At 40.0% G+C, this 14,993-nt stretch overlaps 1 protein-coding gene and 1 long non-coding RNA gene across 2 annotated transcripts; both read left to right on the plus strand.

Moving 5' to 3' along the window:
• Positions 1-3,312: 3,312 nt before the first annotated feature.
• Positions 3,313-4,518, plus strand: nxnl2 (nucleoredoxin like 2). Its single transcript, XM_080834214.1, has 2 exons — positions 3,313-3,766; positions 4,242-4,518. Exons 1-2 carry the CDS (start codon positions 3,465-3,467, stop codon positions 4,408-4,410), a joined length of 471 nt encoding a protein of 156 aa, XP_080690340.1. The 5' UTR covers positions 3,313-3,464; the 3' UTR covers positions 4,411-4,518.
• Positions 4,519-11,015: 6,497 nt separating this feature from the next.
• Positions 11,016-14,975, plus strand: LOC308362017. Its single transcript, XR_013968566.1, has 3 exons — positions 11,016-11,063; positions 11,622-11,752; positions 14,942-14,975. It is a non-coding gene; the product is annotated as an uncharacterized lncRNA (long non-coding RNA).
• The last annotated feature ends 18 nt before the right edge of the window (positions 14,976-14,993 follow it).

The raw sequence follows: 14,993 nt of genomic DNA on the forward strand, positions 1-14,993 counted from the left end.
TATTTTAATGTTTGAGATATTTGTTTAAAAAAAACACATTAGCCTTCTTGATTCTCCATTTTGCCTCAATTTGAGCCTAATCGTTTGTGCCTCACAGTTAACCATTGATTGGTTAGTCATCATTTAACGCTACATTCTTAGGCCATCTTAAGTATTTTGTTATCATTTCCATTTTGCTAGCAGAAGGTAGTGCACCGGATGACCAGGGCCCCCTTTTGGAATGTTACAATGTTTCTTTGAGCTGCTCCAGCAGACTCTCAAAAAAAAGGAAGTCCCAGATGTTTCTCATTACCTCACAGCGTACTGTTCTAGTGTGTTCAGCCCTCACACGCGTTTCACTCCCTATCCGCCTTTTTTCTGTGACTGCACTACATGCGTACCAGCCAAGTCTCTGAGGTGGCTTGAACGGTGTCCTGTGGTTTTGCGACAGAAAAAAACAAACCATGTACTTGCCTTGTAGCTGATGGGGAGGTAGATTTTTTTTTTTTGGTAATTCTTGTTTCATGGCTCACTCATGACGTTCTCACCCGCAGGTTTGTTATTGTTTTAGTTCCCACAACCCAATCTAGTCTGACGTAGCTGTTTTCGATGTTGGAGACTCGCATTGCTGATCCTGAGACGTTACCTGAAAGTGGGCAGCCTGTCAAACCAAAATACTAAATCAAACAAGAGTATGGAAACAACCTGATAATCACATGGTGCTGCAAAGGATAACTAACGTGGTCATAGCTGGTCCTTGCTGCGTTGCTTATCCATCTAATCACAGGTCAGCCTCCGAGCCCCAACAGTCTGGCGAAAGCAGCAGTGTGCAAAGTCATCACTCATCACGGCTTTGTGTACATGCAGTGTCTTCAGTCAGTAGGGATCTTTCATTTCCCAGTGGTGCCACCTGTCCTTATTCAAAGAGAGGACCTTCACTAAAAACAACTAAAAGACTCCTTCTATGGACTGGCCTTTTACATTTACCTACTGTAGTATCGTACTGTATTTTGATGTAGGTTCGACGTGGAAAGTTTCGAGAAAAAAAAGGAACTCTAGACCCTTCTTTTTGCATGAGTAGAACCTGTAAGTGTAAGTTTGTGTGATGCATGTGTTTTTTTGTCTCCATTTCAGTTACCTGTTCCCTAAAATCAGAGATTTTTATGTTGTATTGCTAATTGTGGAAGTTCCCTTTATATTTGTTTGCATTTCTTCTTCAAAAAAAAAAAGAAAAACAACAAAGTATTTTTATTTTATTTTGTACGATGCTCTATAGAATCAAATGCACTGGTGTTGTATGTGGAGTGCCAACAGGATTGAAGTACCAGTGTTACACAGCATTTGAGGGATCATATCTTTTACACAGTGCTCCTGTTCTACACAAAGACTAATTATTTATAATGTATAATGTATCCTTTACCAGTGCCATAATTAAAACATCTAAAAAAAAAAGAAAACAGCCTTATGTGATAGGGAGAGTGAGGGAAACTAAACCGTATACAGATTTATATATGAAGGGTGTATGCATGTGTGCGTGTATGTAATTGAGTCCTTCTCACGACATATCGGATTAAACAGTGTACATTTTCACAAACAAAAGAATAAATACATGCTAGGTTCAGTAGATTTTGTTTACAGTACTGGTTGTGTGCGGCAAATGACAGTATAATAAATATGGTCCCTTTGAGATGCTGTTGTTGTTTGAAATACATTGTAAAATACAGTGCAATTTGATGGTCACAGATACATGTATAGTTGCTTCTCTTTTTGGACTAGCTATATGGTTTCTATTGGACCACATTTTTTGTCTGTTTTCAAACATGTAGATACTCCATTTTATTTGCATTTAGGAAATATAAACACATTTTAAAAACTGTTACTTAATTATGTAAGTAATTTTTATAATTATTCTGTAAGTCTATCCTTATAACATTACAAAATAAAAACGTTATGTGACATTGTGTACTCATGTTTTTGCAAATAAATCTTTGCTTTATATTGTGTGTACAAATGTGTGTGCATGCACTTTGGTGGTGTCTACCTGGTAGATAGATCAAAATGATTTTCTTTTATTTCTTAGCATTGTCTTATGTAGGCATACAGTATGTCTTGTGTGTTTTCATTTGTAACTTAGCTTAACATTAGGACCAATAATGTGCTGTTGATACAGGACTTGTCAGCTTTAAGGTTTACGACGTACTGTTACAGAACAGAATATGTTCACACAATATGGAAATCAGGAAAGGCTGAAATCAGAAAAGTCCTGGTAACTATTCTTCCATTGGTTATTTACCTAATTTCTAGATGGAAATATTAATTCATAATTCACTCTAATTGGTTTGCTATGAAATCCTGTTACTTGTATATTAACAACAGCTGAACAACTTCAGCAGATTTTCTCCATATTGGCCTCTTTATTGTCTATTGAGCCTGTAAATTCGGAATCCCTCTCCTTAGGGTAAAGCTGGAACTAGGTCCTGCAATACAGGGGTTCATTTAGATGCTGTCTGCCAAAAAGGGGACAGCTGACCCTAACAAGCCCCTCTTTTGAGGGTGAAAACGTTTGGAGCTAAAACAATAATTCCACTAGAAAATTCACAAATGTTGCTCGACAATGCTGTTGGTCGGCTTTAACCAAACCTTTCACTAATTCACTTGGCTCAGTTACTATAGAGCAGGCCTGGAGCAAATTAACTAGTTAGAACTAGTCTGTGTGTTGCAATTGGTTTCTTCCTTGACTGTATGCTTCCACCTGCTTTATTGCTGAGTATGCATAATTGCCTTATACACCTGTCCCACCTCATTTGTTCTCCCCCCTCCATGAACCTTGTTGTTTATTCTGTACTATTTTCCTCTATTCTTCCCTTAGGTTCGTGTCTTTCCTCTGTCTCCGCTCCCTGGCTGTTTTTTTTTTTTTTTTTACACATAAACCCTATGTCCAGATTGCAGCAAAATTGTATACTCTTAACACGAGGACTTTGGGAATAGCAGGAGAATGGTTTGATGGAGTGTTTTTGTGTATCTATTGAGATTTGAATCACTTCGAAACGCACTTAGGTCAAACCATTTGGCAGCCACTGAGTAGCCTAAGCTCATTGGCTGTCTCAGGTGTCTGTCATCACAAATGGGGAGGATCCAATATTCTCTTACAGCAGTTTCACCGGATTCACTGACAGTTGTTGTGAGAACTGGGAGGCTAGCTTGAGGGTAGTAGTAACCCTCCACCTGCACCGCTGAGGACTTGGACTTCCAGAGAAAACTCCGTGGATTATTCACTGTTCATAGATTCAGCAACCAAGTTCTTACCCATCCAAACGATAACTTAAGAAGGGGAAATAATAATATCTGCTGGCCGAGTTGCTACCTTGGTAACGCAGCTAAATTAGCAAATGAACGATAATTCTTAATTACTTTCGTAGGATCACGGGCTTATTACGTAGCATAGATAACTTTAATTTAGCACGTTTGTGGTTTCGCCTCCAGCAATGGTGGAGGTGTTTATAGGTCGACCCCTCGTAAACAAGGATGGGGATGTCATTGATTCAGAAGTGGCACTGCGAAACAAAGTAGTAGGTATATACTTCTCGGCTGGATGGTGCCCACCTTGTCGGGACTTCACGCCAGTCCTCTGTGATTTTTACACTGAGTTGGTGGAAGAGGCCGACGTTCCAGCACAGCTTGAGATTGTCTTTGTATCATCTGACAAGTCCACCGAGGACATGGTTGAATACTACCATGACATGCATGGTGATTGGCTTGCGTTGCCGTGGACAGATCAATATAAACAGTAAGTCTGATTGCAATATCGACTTGTGTCAGTTCTTTTCACGTTTCTCTCTCTTTCACGAACTGTGATTCTTAACATGTCAGTGTGTTTTCCATGTTATTTATTCCTCTATTTGGACGAGCAATCATACGAGTACCATGCACAATATGGTTAAAGCTCTTTCTCTGTAAGAGGTTTACCCATGTTCTCTCACCAACGAGGATTAGGTTTATAAATAGATTTTCAACTGCTTTCTTCACCCTTGGTGTGAAGGCAGACATCCCTGACAACTCTATTTCGAGTTTCAAGACATCCCAAAACTCGTCCTTATGAAGGAAAGAAAACAGTAGGCCTACTGTTATAGTACCCCGTAGAGTAAGCCTATTTGGCAAGCCATTTGCCATCAGAACAAACAAATCATATATGAACAGAAGGGCCATACAATGCTGTAACAACTGGTCTGTTTTGGTAAAACAGTGTTGTTTTTCTCTTGCAGTGAACTCAAGAAGAGGTACAACATCACCGCTGTGCCAAAGCTGGTGATTGTGAAAGAGAACGGCCAGGTAATCACAGACAAAGGCCGAAAGCAGATCAGGGACCAGGGCCTGGCTTGCTTCCGAAACTGGCTAGAGGTGGCAGAGATTTTCCAGAACTTTAAGGGGTAGAATGCTCTCCTTTACCTCAGCAAACCAACTCCATTTTCACTGCTGCTCTTTCTAGGATGACTACTAGCCATTGTCTCTCAGGCATATACAGCAGTAGCTATGAGTTTATACATGTGCTCATCTAGGCCTATGCATGGTGTCTCAGGCATATACAGCCGTAGTTATACGTTTATACATGTGCTCTATGCATTGTTTATTTCACTTTAACATCAAGTGTGTTTTTAAAATACTGTGCTGCTTTTATATGATTTTATATCGTACAGAGTTTTTATAAGAAATATTTTAGTTATTGTTCAAATATAACCTCTCTATTGCAATAAAACTTTAGCTAAAAGCTTAAATGTTTGTGTCGTTACTCGTGTTTAAAGGTAAGATAGTTCCTCCTCACTGCTGTCATCTCTCAGGGGTTTCATTAGAGGTGTATCCTCCTGAGCCTTCCATGTGTTTTCCGTAAATAAGGTTTTTATTTTTCAACTACCATGGGAGCATAGTGTACAACTTCCTGTAAAAACACACTGGTACCATTCACAGTACGCAACAATCTCATGGGAGCATGGTGTTTTGACATCCTTGGAGGTCTTGTTATTATTTGACACCTTAATTTGATGTGTGTTGCACAACAGAAGAGTTTACAAGCTGAATAACCATGGTGCTATACGACTATATACTTAAGATCAGAAGGGAGGCTTGCATTCAAAACAACTTTACATTGCCAAAGGACTTTTTCCTTTATGCATCATGGTGATATTGTTTTCTGTTTATTTGTTTGTCTGGTTTTTTTTTAATGTTATTTTCATTACAACATGTAGGGTAAAGTATACAGTGTCAGTCAAAAGTTTGGACACACCTTCTCATTTTTTGAGAAGTTTTTTCTTTACTTTTATTATTTTCTACATGGTAGATAACACTTTTTTTGTTTAGAACATCATTCCATATGTGTTCTTACGTAGTTTAAATGTCTTCAGTATCTACAATGTAGAAAATAATAATAGTAAAGAAAAAAATTAAAGATGTGTCCAAACTTTTGACTGGTGCTGTCTGTCTGTAGACAATAAAAAGTGTTTGCTTCAGTTGCAAGTGAATGTTTTGCCACTAGAGAGCGCCATATATTCACTACTCTTGCCTGGTGTGATTAAACATGTCAATTTAAGATAGATAACCTTTTATACAGATAAGTGTAATGTTTATTGTCTGACAGTGCAGATAATACATCCATGTTTGGAGTCACACATACCAAAAGCAGAGTGTCCAGATCTAAAAATTTAAATCTGTCTCCAATTACATCATTCAGTCTTCTTGTTAAGCTTGACAGACATTGAAACTAATGGGTAACCTACTGTAATCAAAGACCTTTGAACAGTTTCCCCTTTCAGATGATCTCATACAAATTAGAAATACAGGAAGTGTTAAACGTACAGGGAGTAAGTTCCTTCTATATTGTTATATTCTTACACATAATGTATTGAACATAGTTGTTTACTTTAACAAAATACAGTCTTTCAATTAATGCCCTCAGTTTTATTATCTGATATCTTACATTATTCCATTATTCTTATCCAGGCTGTGTGGCATGCTTAGAGTGTTCCCAGAGTGAGATGCAGACTGGACAGACACCTTATCATTTTTAGTCTGTATAGAGATACAGACCCTACCTTTTAACAGCTGTAACTGGAAACTAGTAAATCCCTGCAATAATTGCAAACCCTATTTTTCATATAATATTTGTGGATCCTTATAATTATCCTAGTTTTGTTTGAACTCTTTAGTTTCAAAATATGTCCAGTGTACATTACCAGAGCAATACGGTTTGCCATGACTGCCAGTGTGGCCAGTGACTGCAACACTACACAGATTCTGTCACAGATTGTTTTCCTCTTTTCTCTAAGTGTGTCTGTGAGGGACAGTTTCTCCTTTTGATGAAACTACCACGTCAGAACCCACTGCCATATCGGGACAATAATTGACCTGTTATATGATTGAAACTCTGATGTACCTGACCTGTTTTATGACTGAAACTACAGTATAAGGGCGCAGCTAAGCCATAAAACCCTGCATTCAAATAAAAGAGTCTGAAGGTCAGGGTGACAAACTGAATTGTTCTCCATTTGAGCCTTGAAGCACTGCATGAACGCTGTCTGTGGATTTTGTGGAGTTTAATTGTGAAGAGCCGATTCAACATGTTGGATAAACTATATTTCGGGTGTTTTCTCTGGGTGTGCATGTCCATGGCATGTTCTGCCATGTCCATCGGTAAGTTCACTGAGATGTTTTTTCAGTGAAATGTTATCTTCAAAGACAAGTAGGTGCTATGTGTGTTTAGAATAGCTCTTTACAGGGCAACCATGTTACAGAAAAGTTTGAATGTAAGCTCAGTTATGACAACCAGGCTGTAAAAGTTCTAATATATACATGTAAATGAGAATACATGAAGTGTCTGTATGTCTCACACTAGCTAAAAACTAAGCTCAGGCCTACTTTCAACTCACCAATGACCAAAATACGTAAGAGTGCACAGTCACCCTTTCTTTTTTTTTAATGGCAGGTTACACATCAGCTAAAATTCCAGCCCAATCAATACTTTTTTGGTCAAGTTGTTGACTTCCAACTCACTTCTGATTGTGGATTGTATAGTCAAGGCCTGGGCATTTTGAAGCAGACACCCATATTTGTTCCTCCAGATTCAAAATGCGAGGAGCCTATGACCGAGGGGGAAGGGGAACAGCATCTCCTGAGGTATTTCTTTAGTTCAGGAGAGAATTCCTGCATCCCCTTTTTCTACAAAGGAGAAGGAGGCAACTTTAACAACTTTGAAAGTGATCGGGATTGTATGAGGGCATGTTCTCAAGATTCAACTCAACTCTATCCAGAAGGAGGTGAGCAGGAAGTAGCAGCCATGTTCTGGAGCAATATTGTTATATATGTGTGTGTGTGTGTGTGTGTGTGTGTGTGTGTGTGTGTGTGTGTGTGTGTGTGTGCGTGTGTGTGTGCGTGCGTGCGTGCGTGCGTGCGTGCGTGCGTGCGTGCGTGTGTGTTTGTGTGTGTGTGTGTATTCCGCTGCAGCAATAAACACCTGTTCTTTCTCACACATTCAGAACTGGTGTGTTCTCTTCCTGTTGATGTTGGTGAGTGTTATGCCATGCACCTGCAATACTACTACAGTGTGGAGGAAAAGACCTGTCGTCTGTTTCACTATGGAGGGTGCAAAGGCAATGGCAACCGCTTTGACACAAGAGATGAATGTCTGCAAACGTGCCGAGGTAATCTTATATCTTATGTATATCTATTCTTCCGTCTTTCCATTCTCTTCAATTTCATTCTTTTCATGTTGTTTTGTTCTATAGTCATACTGTTCCCTTTCCATCCATCCATTTCTCTCCTCCTTTCCATTATTTTTTTCTTTTCCTTCCATCCTTTCTTTTACTCAACATCTTTTTCTATGGCCTTTCATCAATCCCTCCCATCTCCTGTTGTGTGTTATAATTTCATACACTAGGGGGCAGCAGTCTACAATTTGTCTAGTAAACTCTTGTATGGCCTTTACCCCCTAAGCTAAATCTGGAAGAATTGGAGGAGCCCCTGATCCCAGTCCTGATGCAACCACTGTTGATAGAGGTAAACTCAGTGAAGACATGTAGACATTGTCAGCTCATTGTAGGCTGTACTACACATACAGAGAAACTGTACAAACTCTTCATAGTCTATAATCTCTTCAGACACAAATCTCTTCAAATCTGTCTCCATTTACATCATTCAGTCTTTTTGTTTAGCTAGACAATCATTGAAACTAATAGGTAACCTACTATAATCAAAGACCTTTTAATAGTTTTTCAGAAGTGATCTCTATTTACAAATTAGAAATACAGGAAGTGTTACAAATACAGGTTGTTTTATATTCATACACAGTTATGTTACTATTCTAAATCGTCTAAAAATACATTAATAACATAAATAAAATGTGTGGCTAGTGTAAAGCCATTTGCAATGTCAGCGTAATAAAGAGAGAACCTATAGGCCTACTGATAATTATACATGATTTGACTAGATTGCTCGATGCATGTGTACAAATATTAAGTGTGCCTTATGTTTTGCTGTTTCCACTTTGTCTTTCATCAGGATTGATTGTGGGAGTACTAGGTGGGGTGATATTTGCAGTAGCGGTAATCGCAAGTATTGCCATGTTTGTTGTCCAGAGGTATGTTTACTGTGCAGGTCTGTGTGTCAATCAATATTTATACCAGAAGCCTCCCTGAAGCCCTGAATAGTTATAAACAAACAGGCCCCAGGGGCCATTTTGGTAGTGATCAGTCCCTCCATGCAGAGGACATGCTTCAGCAATCTCTTTTCTCTTGCGCAGGAAAGGCAAAGCCAATGAAAGGAAAAGAGTCCCGACAGAGGTGGAGATGAGCTGAGAGAAGGAATAACGAGGACCCAAGAACATGCAGCGATGGAGATTGACAGTGCTTATTACAGCTATTCTGATAGATATTTGCCATTGCTATTAATTGTACTATTTTATAATAAATTTACGTGGATTTTTTTTATCTTTTGTTACTGAAAATACTCATTAAAGAATATAATAAAAAACATGTATTGCTCAACTGTGTAGTGCATGACAGAAAATGTCAGTGTGCACAAGTGAAGACTACAATTTATAATTATAATTAGTGGGGTTGGCTATGGTGATGACTGTTTTTAACGCCACCCTAAAACCTCAGAATAATGTGTCATTTTTGTACGGTTCAGTTTAACTTGTTGAGTTTTTCAGTTGATGTTTCCTGTGCTGAAAGTGTAACCTCTGTGCTCATACACAGCAGATTGTGTATGATTTTCCCCCATCTATCCTGTGTAGAGGTTATCTGTGCACTTGAAGACATGCCAAAGCTTTAACATATTTTCTTTCTTTTTAACCTGGAGAATAAGATGGAGCTTTCAGTCTGAGTACTAAATAAAATGGATTTTCCAAACAGTTTTATTTGCTATGTTTTATTTATTTGAAAGGGCATGTCCACATTTCTCTTGTCTCTGTTGAGAACCATACACTAATCTGTGAAATCAACCATGGCCTGGCCTACATCAATTCTGCCTCAGTGGCCACTGGCCGGAATACATAGTGCGGTATGGGGTGTTGAGCAATTAAAGTAACATTATGCAACAATTTGACAGTTTTTGAGGTATGGTTTAACAGGCAACTAGTTTTGGTACCATTCTTAAATTAATTTCAATAGCATATGGTCAAGGATAGATAAACACCTGTGTCTTCCCCACTTGCCATCCAGGATATGCCCTATGTAGATCTGTGTAACGGGCTGGTACATCCTGCAAAAATGGAAGAAAAGCTTTCACATGCATGACATTGCCAGCTAAACTGCCAAAAGACACCAGTTGGTGTGTTGGAAAGCTTCTATCAGTGTTAGCTGGGCTGTTGGTGGTGTTTGCAAGGGTTTTGCATGCCTTTTAGGTAGTTAGCTTACTAGTTTTGGAACAGAAGTATTGCTGCTTTACAGAGCATTGCTGCTTTAAGAAGAAGTCATCCAGTTAAAATAATTACAAAATGTACAATGGTCAAATGCATATGTACGGTAAGTTAAACGGTTAACGGTTTAGGGGGTGATTCAAAACTAACGTGACTAAAAGCGCAACTGTCATGTGGTTATTGTGAGTAAACTCATAACTCACTCAGACCGGGCTATCCAGTAGAAAGGAAAGAGTTAAGTGGCGTGGACGTCTCTTGGGGGACGCAGAGGACGCTGGAGAGAGTGTTCATTTAGCATTGGGTAGAGAGAGAGGTTGATAGGATACAGAGAGCTGGTTGTCACTGACGGTGGTGTGGCTGTGTGTAATCATATGAGAACCAGAAACAAAGCGAGACTGTATGCGCACGACTGAGCAAAAGTGAACGCAGCAAAACTGATTTGAAGAGCGTGTTTTTAAATCAACCAGCCAACGCAATGGAGGAACACCTCCAGGAAGATTTGGCAGGGTTGTCCGAGCTGGATGAAAAAAGTTTACTAGAGTCTCTCAGTCAACGATTTAAACAGGACAAAATCTACGTAAGTAAAATGTTGTTAATGTCGTTGTCGCATTTTTGAACGTTGCTTCTGAAATGCTTTTTAAGGATGTTGAGCAGTCCTGACTGACGCCAGTCCAGACACGTTTAACGTTAACGAACTTTTGAGGAATGGAGATATCTCTGCTGCTGTCAGCACATGTGTAATTTCTAGAAAGGGTATACGCCTTTGCCTGATCTGAAAATGAATTGGCCTACTGAGAATGAAAGTCTGTGGTACATTTAGCGACAGTCTTTTACACACGTATCTGTGTATACCTTACCTGGCCGATAGAAACACCAGTTTGTATTTGTAGGCTACTCCCTAAAAGGGAACCCTTTTCATACCATACACGTAACTTAAAGGCATGCTGTTAAGGAAGTTAGGCATGCTGTTAAGTCATGTAGAAGTAAACTCTTTGCTGAGGCGATTCAGTAAATACAACAGGGTTCCTATTATTCCCACAGAAGTTCCAAGTGCTCTATGCTGATTGATCATGTCAAAACATAAAGTAACCACTTCGTCTTTGTCTTTTTTCAGACATACATCGGTGACATTTTGGTGGCAGTGAATCCTTTTAAGTACTTGCCTTTGTATGAGAAAGAGGTGTGTATGACCTCATCAGAAATATTTTAACTCTTGGCTGGGTCAAGTAGGCCTACAATGAGAGGTCACTGGATTGAAATGTTGTGCATGATTTATTAATGATTTAATGATCAGACTTGGCATGAATTGAAACAAAAATCGTTATCTTCATCATCGTAGTTGATATCGTCATCAACAACTTTACAAAAGAAATCCCTGGTTTGTCACTTGTACCAGTTCCAAGAACTTGCTTATGTAACCAGTGAATCTGTTAGTTTTTGGAGGTTCCTCAGAGTTACTTGTAGTGATTCTCCAAGTCCAGTGATTGTTATGCACTGGATGGTCCAATCCACTCTCTGTCTCTGTGTCTCACTCTCTGTCTTCATCTCTGTTTCACTGTACACACTCATATGCACACTCTATTTCACATAAACTGCATTAAGGAATGAGGTGCTCAGCTATTTGTACTCCAGAGACAGTCGAAAATCTAATATCTTGGAGACTGACTCATTCTCATACTATGTCTCTCTCATATGCACTCTCCCCTTTGTCTGTCTTTACCTCTCCTCCTGTTCTCAGGTGTCGGAGACATATAAGTGCCATGACAAGAAGGCTTTGCCCCCTCACATCTTTGCAGTGGCGGACAGAGCATACCAGTCAATGCTGGGCCGACTGGGAACTGGACCCGAGAACCAGTGTATAGTTATCAGGTAGGAGTAACAGTTCATCAATCACTTCTTGACTTTGCACAAAGACTGTCTCTTGGTGGTATGAAAATCTCACCTTGGGATGCCAGTAAGGAAACAGTTTGCAGTTGCATGTGGACACTTTGTGAGAGTACAGTTCCTTTTAGTGACTTAAGTATCTATGGGTCAATTACAGTACAGTCAGTGACTAACACAATTTACTGACAGAGTTCTTGCACTGTGTTGTTGCAACATCTTAAAGGTCTTCAGCTCACCTGGGCAGGTATTTCCTGTAATGGCTATTACACGTACGACCTCATTGAAGTTTAGTTTAAAGGAGTTGTCTGAAGCTGCTGAAAATGCGAGCCAGTGGTTATGACTGAGGCGCTCATAGATTACTTAGAGATGTGAAATAACATGCATTACGTGCAGAAGCCTGTTGATGCAACATGCTCTGGAGGTTAGCATAACTTTTGTTAACGCAAGATCTTCTGGCTCTTGCCATAACTAGAGCTTGTATCGACAGGCAATGGGTAAAACTTGGAGAGGCTGTGGCTGGAGAGGCCATACTAAGAGCCACCTTAACCTAATGGACATAAGTGTGGCTGGAGATGGCATACTTAGAGCCACCTTAATCTATTGGGCATAAGCGTGTCTGAAGATGGCATACTTAAAGCCACCTGCAAATGGGCCAGCGTATAGCTGGAGAACCCAGGTGGACTAGCCTTCAGTTCTTGTGGGGAAGTCTGTCAGTAATGCTTGGGTGTATCCTGTGGTGTAATTTTTGTTGTCTCTGGTATTGACGTGTGTCCTGAGCCATCGTGAGTATGGAGGGGTGGTGGCTCTGGGATGCCAGACACCACTGTTGAGCCTTCTGGAGGTGTGATGGGCCTAATTAAATTAAAAACTTGTGCCCACTTGACAACCCCAGTGAAATGCTCACGAAGGTGCCTTTAAGTATTGTTAAGTATCGGTATGTATCGGTATGATGGTCGTAGTGCCGCTGTGGGAAGTCCCAACCAATAGCACAAGGAATTTAACATATTTTCCTGTTTATACATATCACATTAGTGATGTTACTTTACTTAAAGTATAAACTTCAATGACATGCAGAGTTGCATAACTGTTTTGACCCCTTGAAGCTAATCTTACATCATCATCGATGTATTCTGTTGACATTGTAGTCCTGTCCAAACTCCGAGAGTACAGTGTGTAGGTGTTGTTTGTAGCCAGAAGCAAACAAGCTGAGCTGAATGTATGTATGAATGAATGAATAAATAAATGAAGGTTACCACACTTCACCTTCTTCTTATTGGCCATCTTTCTGTCATTGTAAAGGAAAAGATCAAAATATAAACTGCAGCTTGTAGCAAAACAGACCTGGGTGAATTTTTTTTTTTTTTTTACCAACATGTAATCACAATTCCATCTTAGACGCGGGTCTGGTCAACCTCTCACGTAACTGAGACATCCGGTATCACGTTCAGAAGTCTCCACCAGTGTGTATGCCTCCCTCAGGACTCATGTGCTCTTGACTGCAAGTCAGCCCTTCTATAAGCTATCTGTGGTTTTACTGAGGATATTTTACTGCAATGTATTTCACAGAAGCCTCTGTTTCCACTTGAAGATCAGGGGTGTTTTTAAAGAGATATAAATACACAATTTTCCAAAAGTGGAACATACAAATCATCTGATTCAAAGCAGCCTGCTCAAAACTAAGTTTTATTTATTCATACAGTCTTCTGAATTTAGCAACGGGATTTAAAGTGTAATAACCCACATGGAGACCATAAGGGTAATTTCCTATTTCAGGGAATTATAGGATTTCACAAGGGATGCATGCAAACTCTCATCATATGGAGGAAATGCATGAAGGCAATTTGAGGTCTCTCTCTCTCCCTCCCCCTCTCTCCCCCTCTCTATCTCTCTCTCTCTGAATGAGCCCTGTGTGCCTCACATGCTGCCTCAACAAAGTTTGTTTAGCCTCTAGTCTGCGTTGATTCAAAAGCAAACCTTCCCACAATTCCCAGCTATGCCTGAATGGGCCCATTGCCCTAGTTACCACAGAGCTGCTTCTGAATGTGTAGGCCAGTGTCGAGGAGGAGAGGGTGATAATCTCCAAGACAACAAGAGAAGAATGCCATTAATGTGCACAGGGGTTGTGCTGAATAGCACTCCCTTACATGACGGTGTAATCACATCTTTCTTGACATAAGTAACAGGGCTAATTTTACAGGGGTGCAAACCTGTGACCTTTTTTCCCCTCTAAATAGGTCGTCCACTAGATTGTGTAGATGTGCAAACACCACCAGCAGTGCAGTTGACACTGGTAGAAGCTTTCCAACACACTAACTGGTGTCTTTTGGCAGTATAGCTGGCAATGTCGTGCTGCTTAATCTTTTCTTCCATGTTTGCAGGGTATTCCAGCCTGGTACACAGAACTACATAGTGCATATCCTGGATGGCTAGTGGGAAAGACACCGGTGTTTTATCTGTCCTTCACATGGCCATATGCTATCAAAATCAATTTGAGGATGGTACCACTACTAGTTGCCTATAAAACCATACCTGAAAAAGAGTAAAATTGTTGCATAGTGTTACTTTAAATGGGAGATTAGTGTGGAGTTTATGCTAAAGCCCATAGAGGTTGTGCCAGTATGCTTGGTCTGAGTTGAGGGATGGGCAGAAATCATTTAAATTTGAATGCAGGTTTACTAAAGTAAATGTTACAGTGAACAAAAGTGATTACTTGACTTATATAATTAGATAGCTTTGTTAACATGAGAATTTCAGTACAGTAGCTACATATGTGGTGAGTTGATGCAGGTCATAAATCGGACGGAAATCTCAAACAACCACAAGTGGGTATTTGCATGCCCTATCTTTCATGCAAATGTAGTTAGAATGATCAGTCTAGTGCCCTCCATATCAGATGGTGCAGAACCAATGGCACCAGGTCATACGACATTATCCTTTCCTGCATCTAAAGAAAGATGTTTGTCTTGCCCATAAAACGTTTGTTTATATCAAATGATATGTTGCTTAAATGTGTCAACAGACGTGGTTCTAATGCCTTTTGTTAGTTTACCGGTAACAACTAAATACCTGCATTCCACCTTGTCCTGGTTTTGAGTCTTTGGCTTGGTTTCCCCTCAGCTTTGCCTTTAGCTCTAAACTCTGCGTGTGTGTTTGTGTGTGTTTGTGTCCCTGAAGCGGGGAGAGCGGAGCAGGGAAGACTGAGAGCACCAAGCTCCTCCTGAGGCAC

The sequence above is a fragment of the Sprattus sprattus genome, assembly GCF_963457725.1.
Source record: "Sprattus sprattus genome assembly, chromosome: 3".
NCBI lineage: Eukaryota > Metazoa > Chordata > Actinopteri > Clupeiformes > Clupeidae > Sprattus > Sprattus sprattus.

Excerpts from the sequence above, each read along its gene's own strand:
- nxnl2 (XM_080834214.1), top strand. The coding sequence starts at position 3,465 with ATGGTGGAGGTGTTTATAGGTCGACCCCTCGTAAACAAGGATGGGGAT. Across the intron at positions 3,767-4,241 it reads TGGACAGATCAATATAAACA|TGAACTCAAGAAGAGGTACA; the intron begins GTAAGTCTGATT and ends TTTCTCTTGCAG.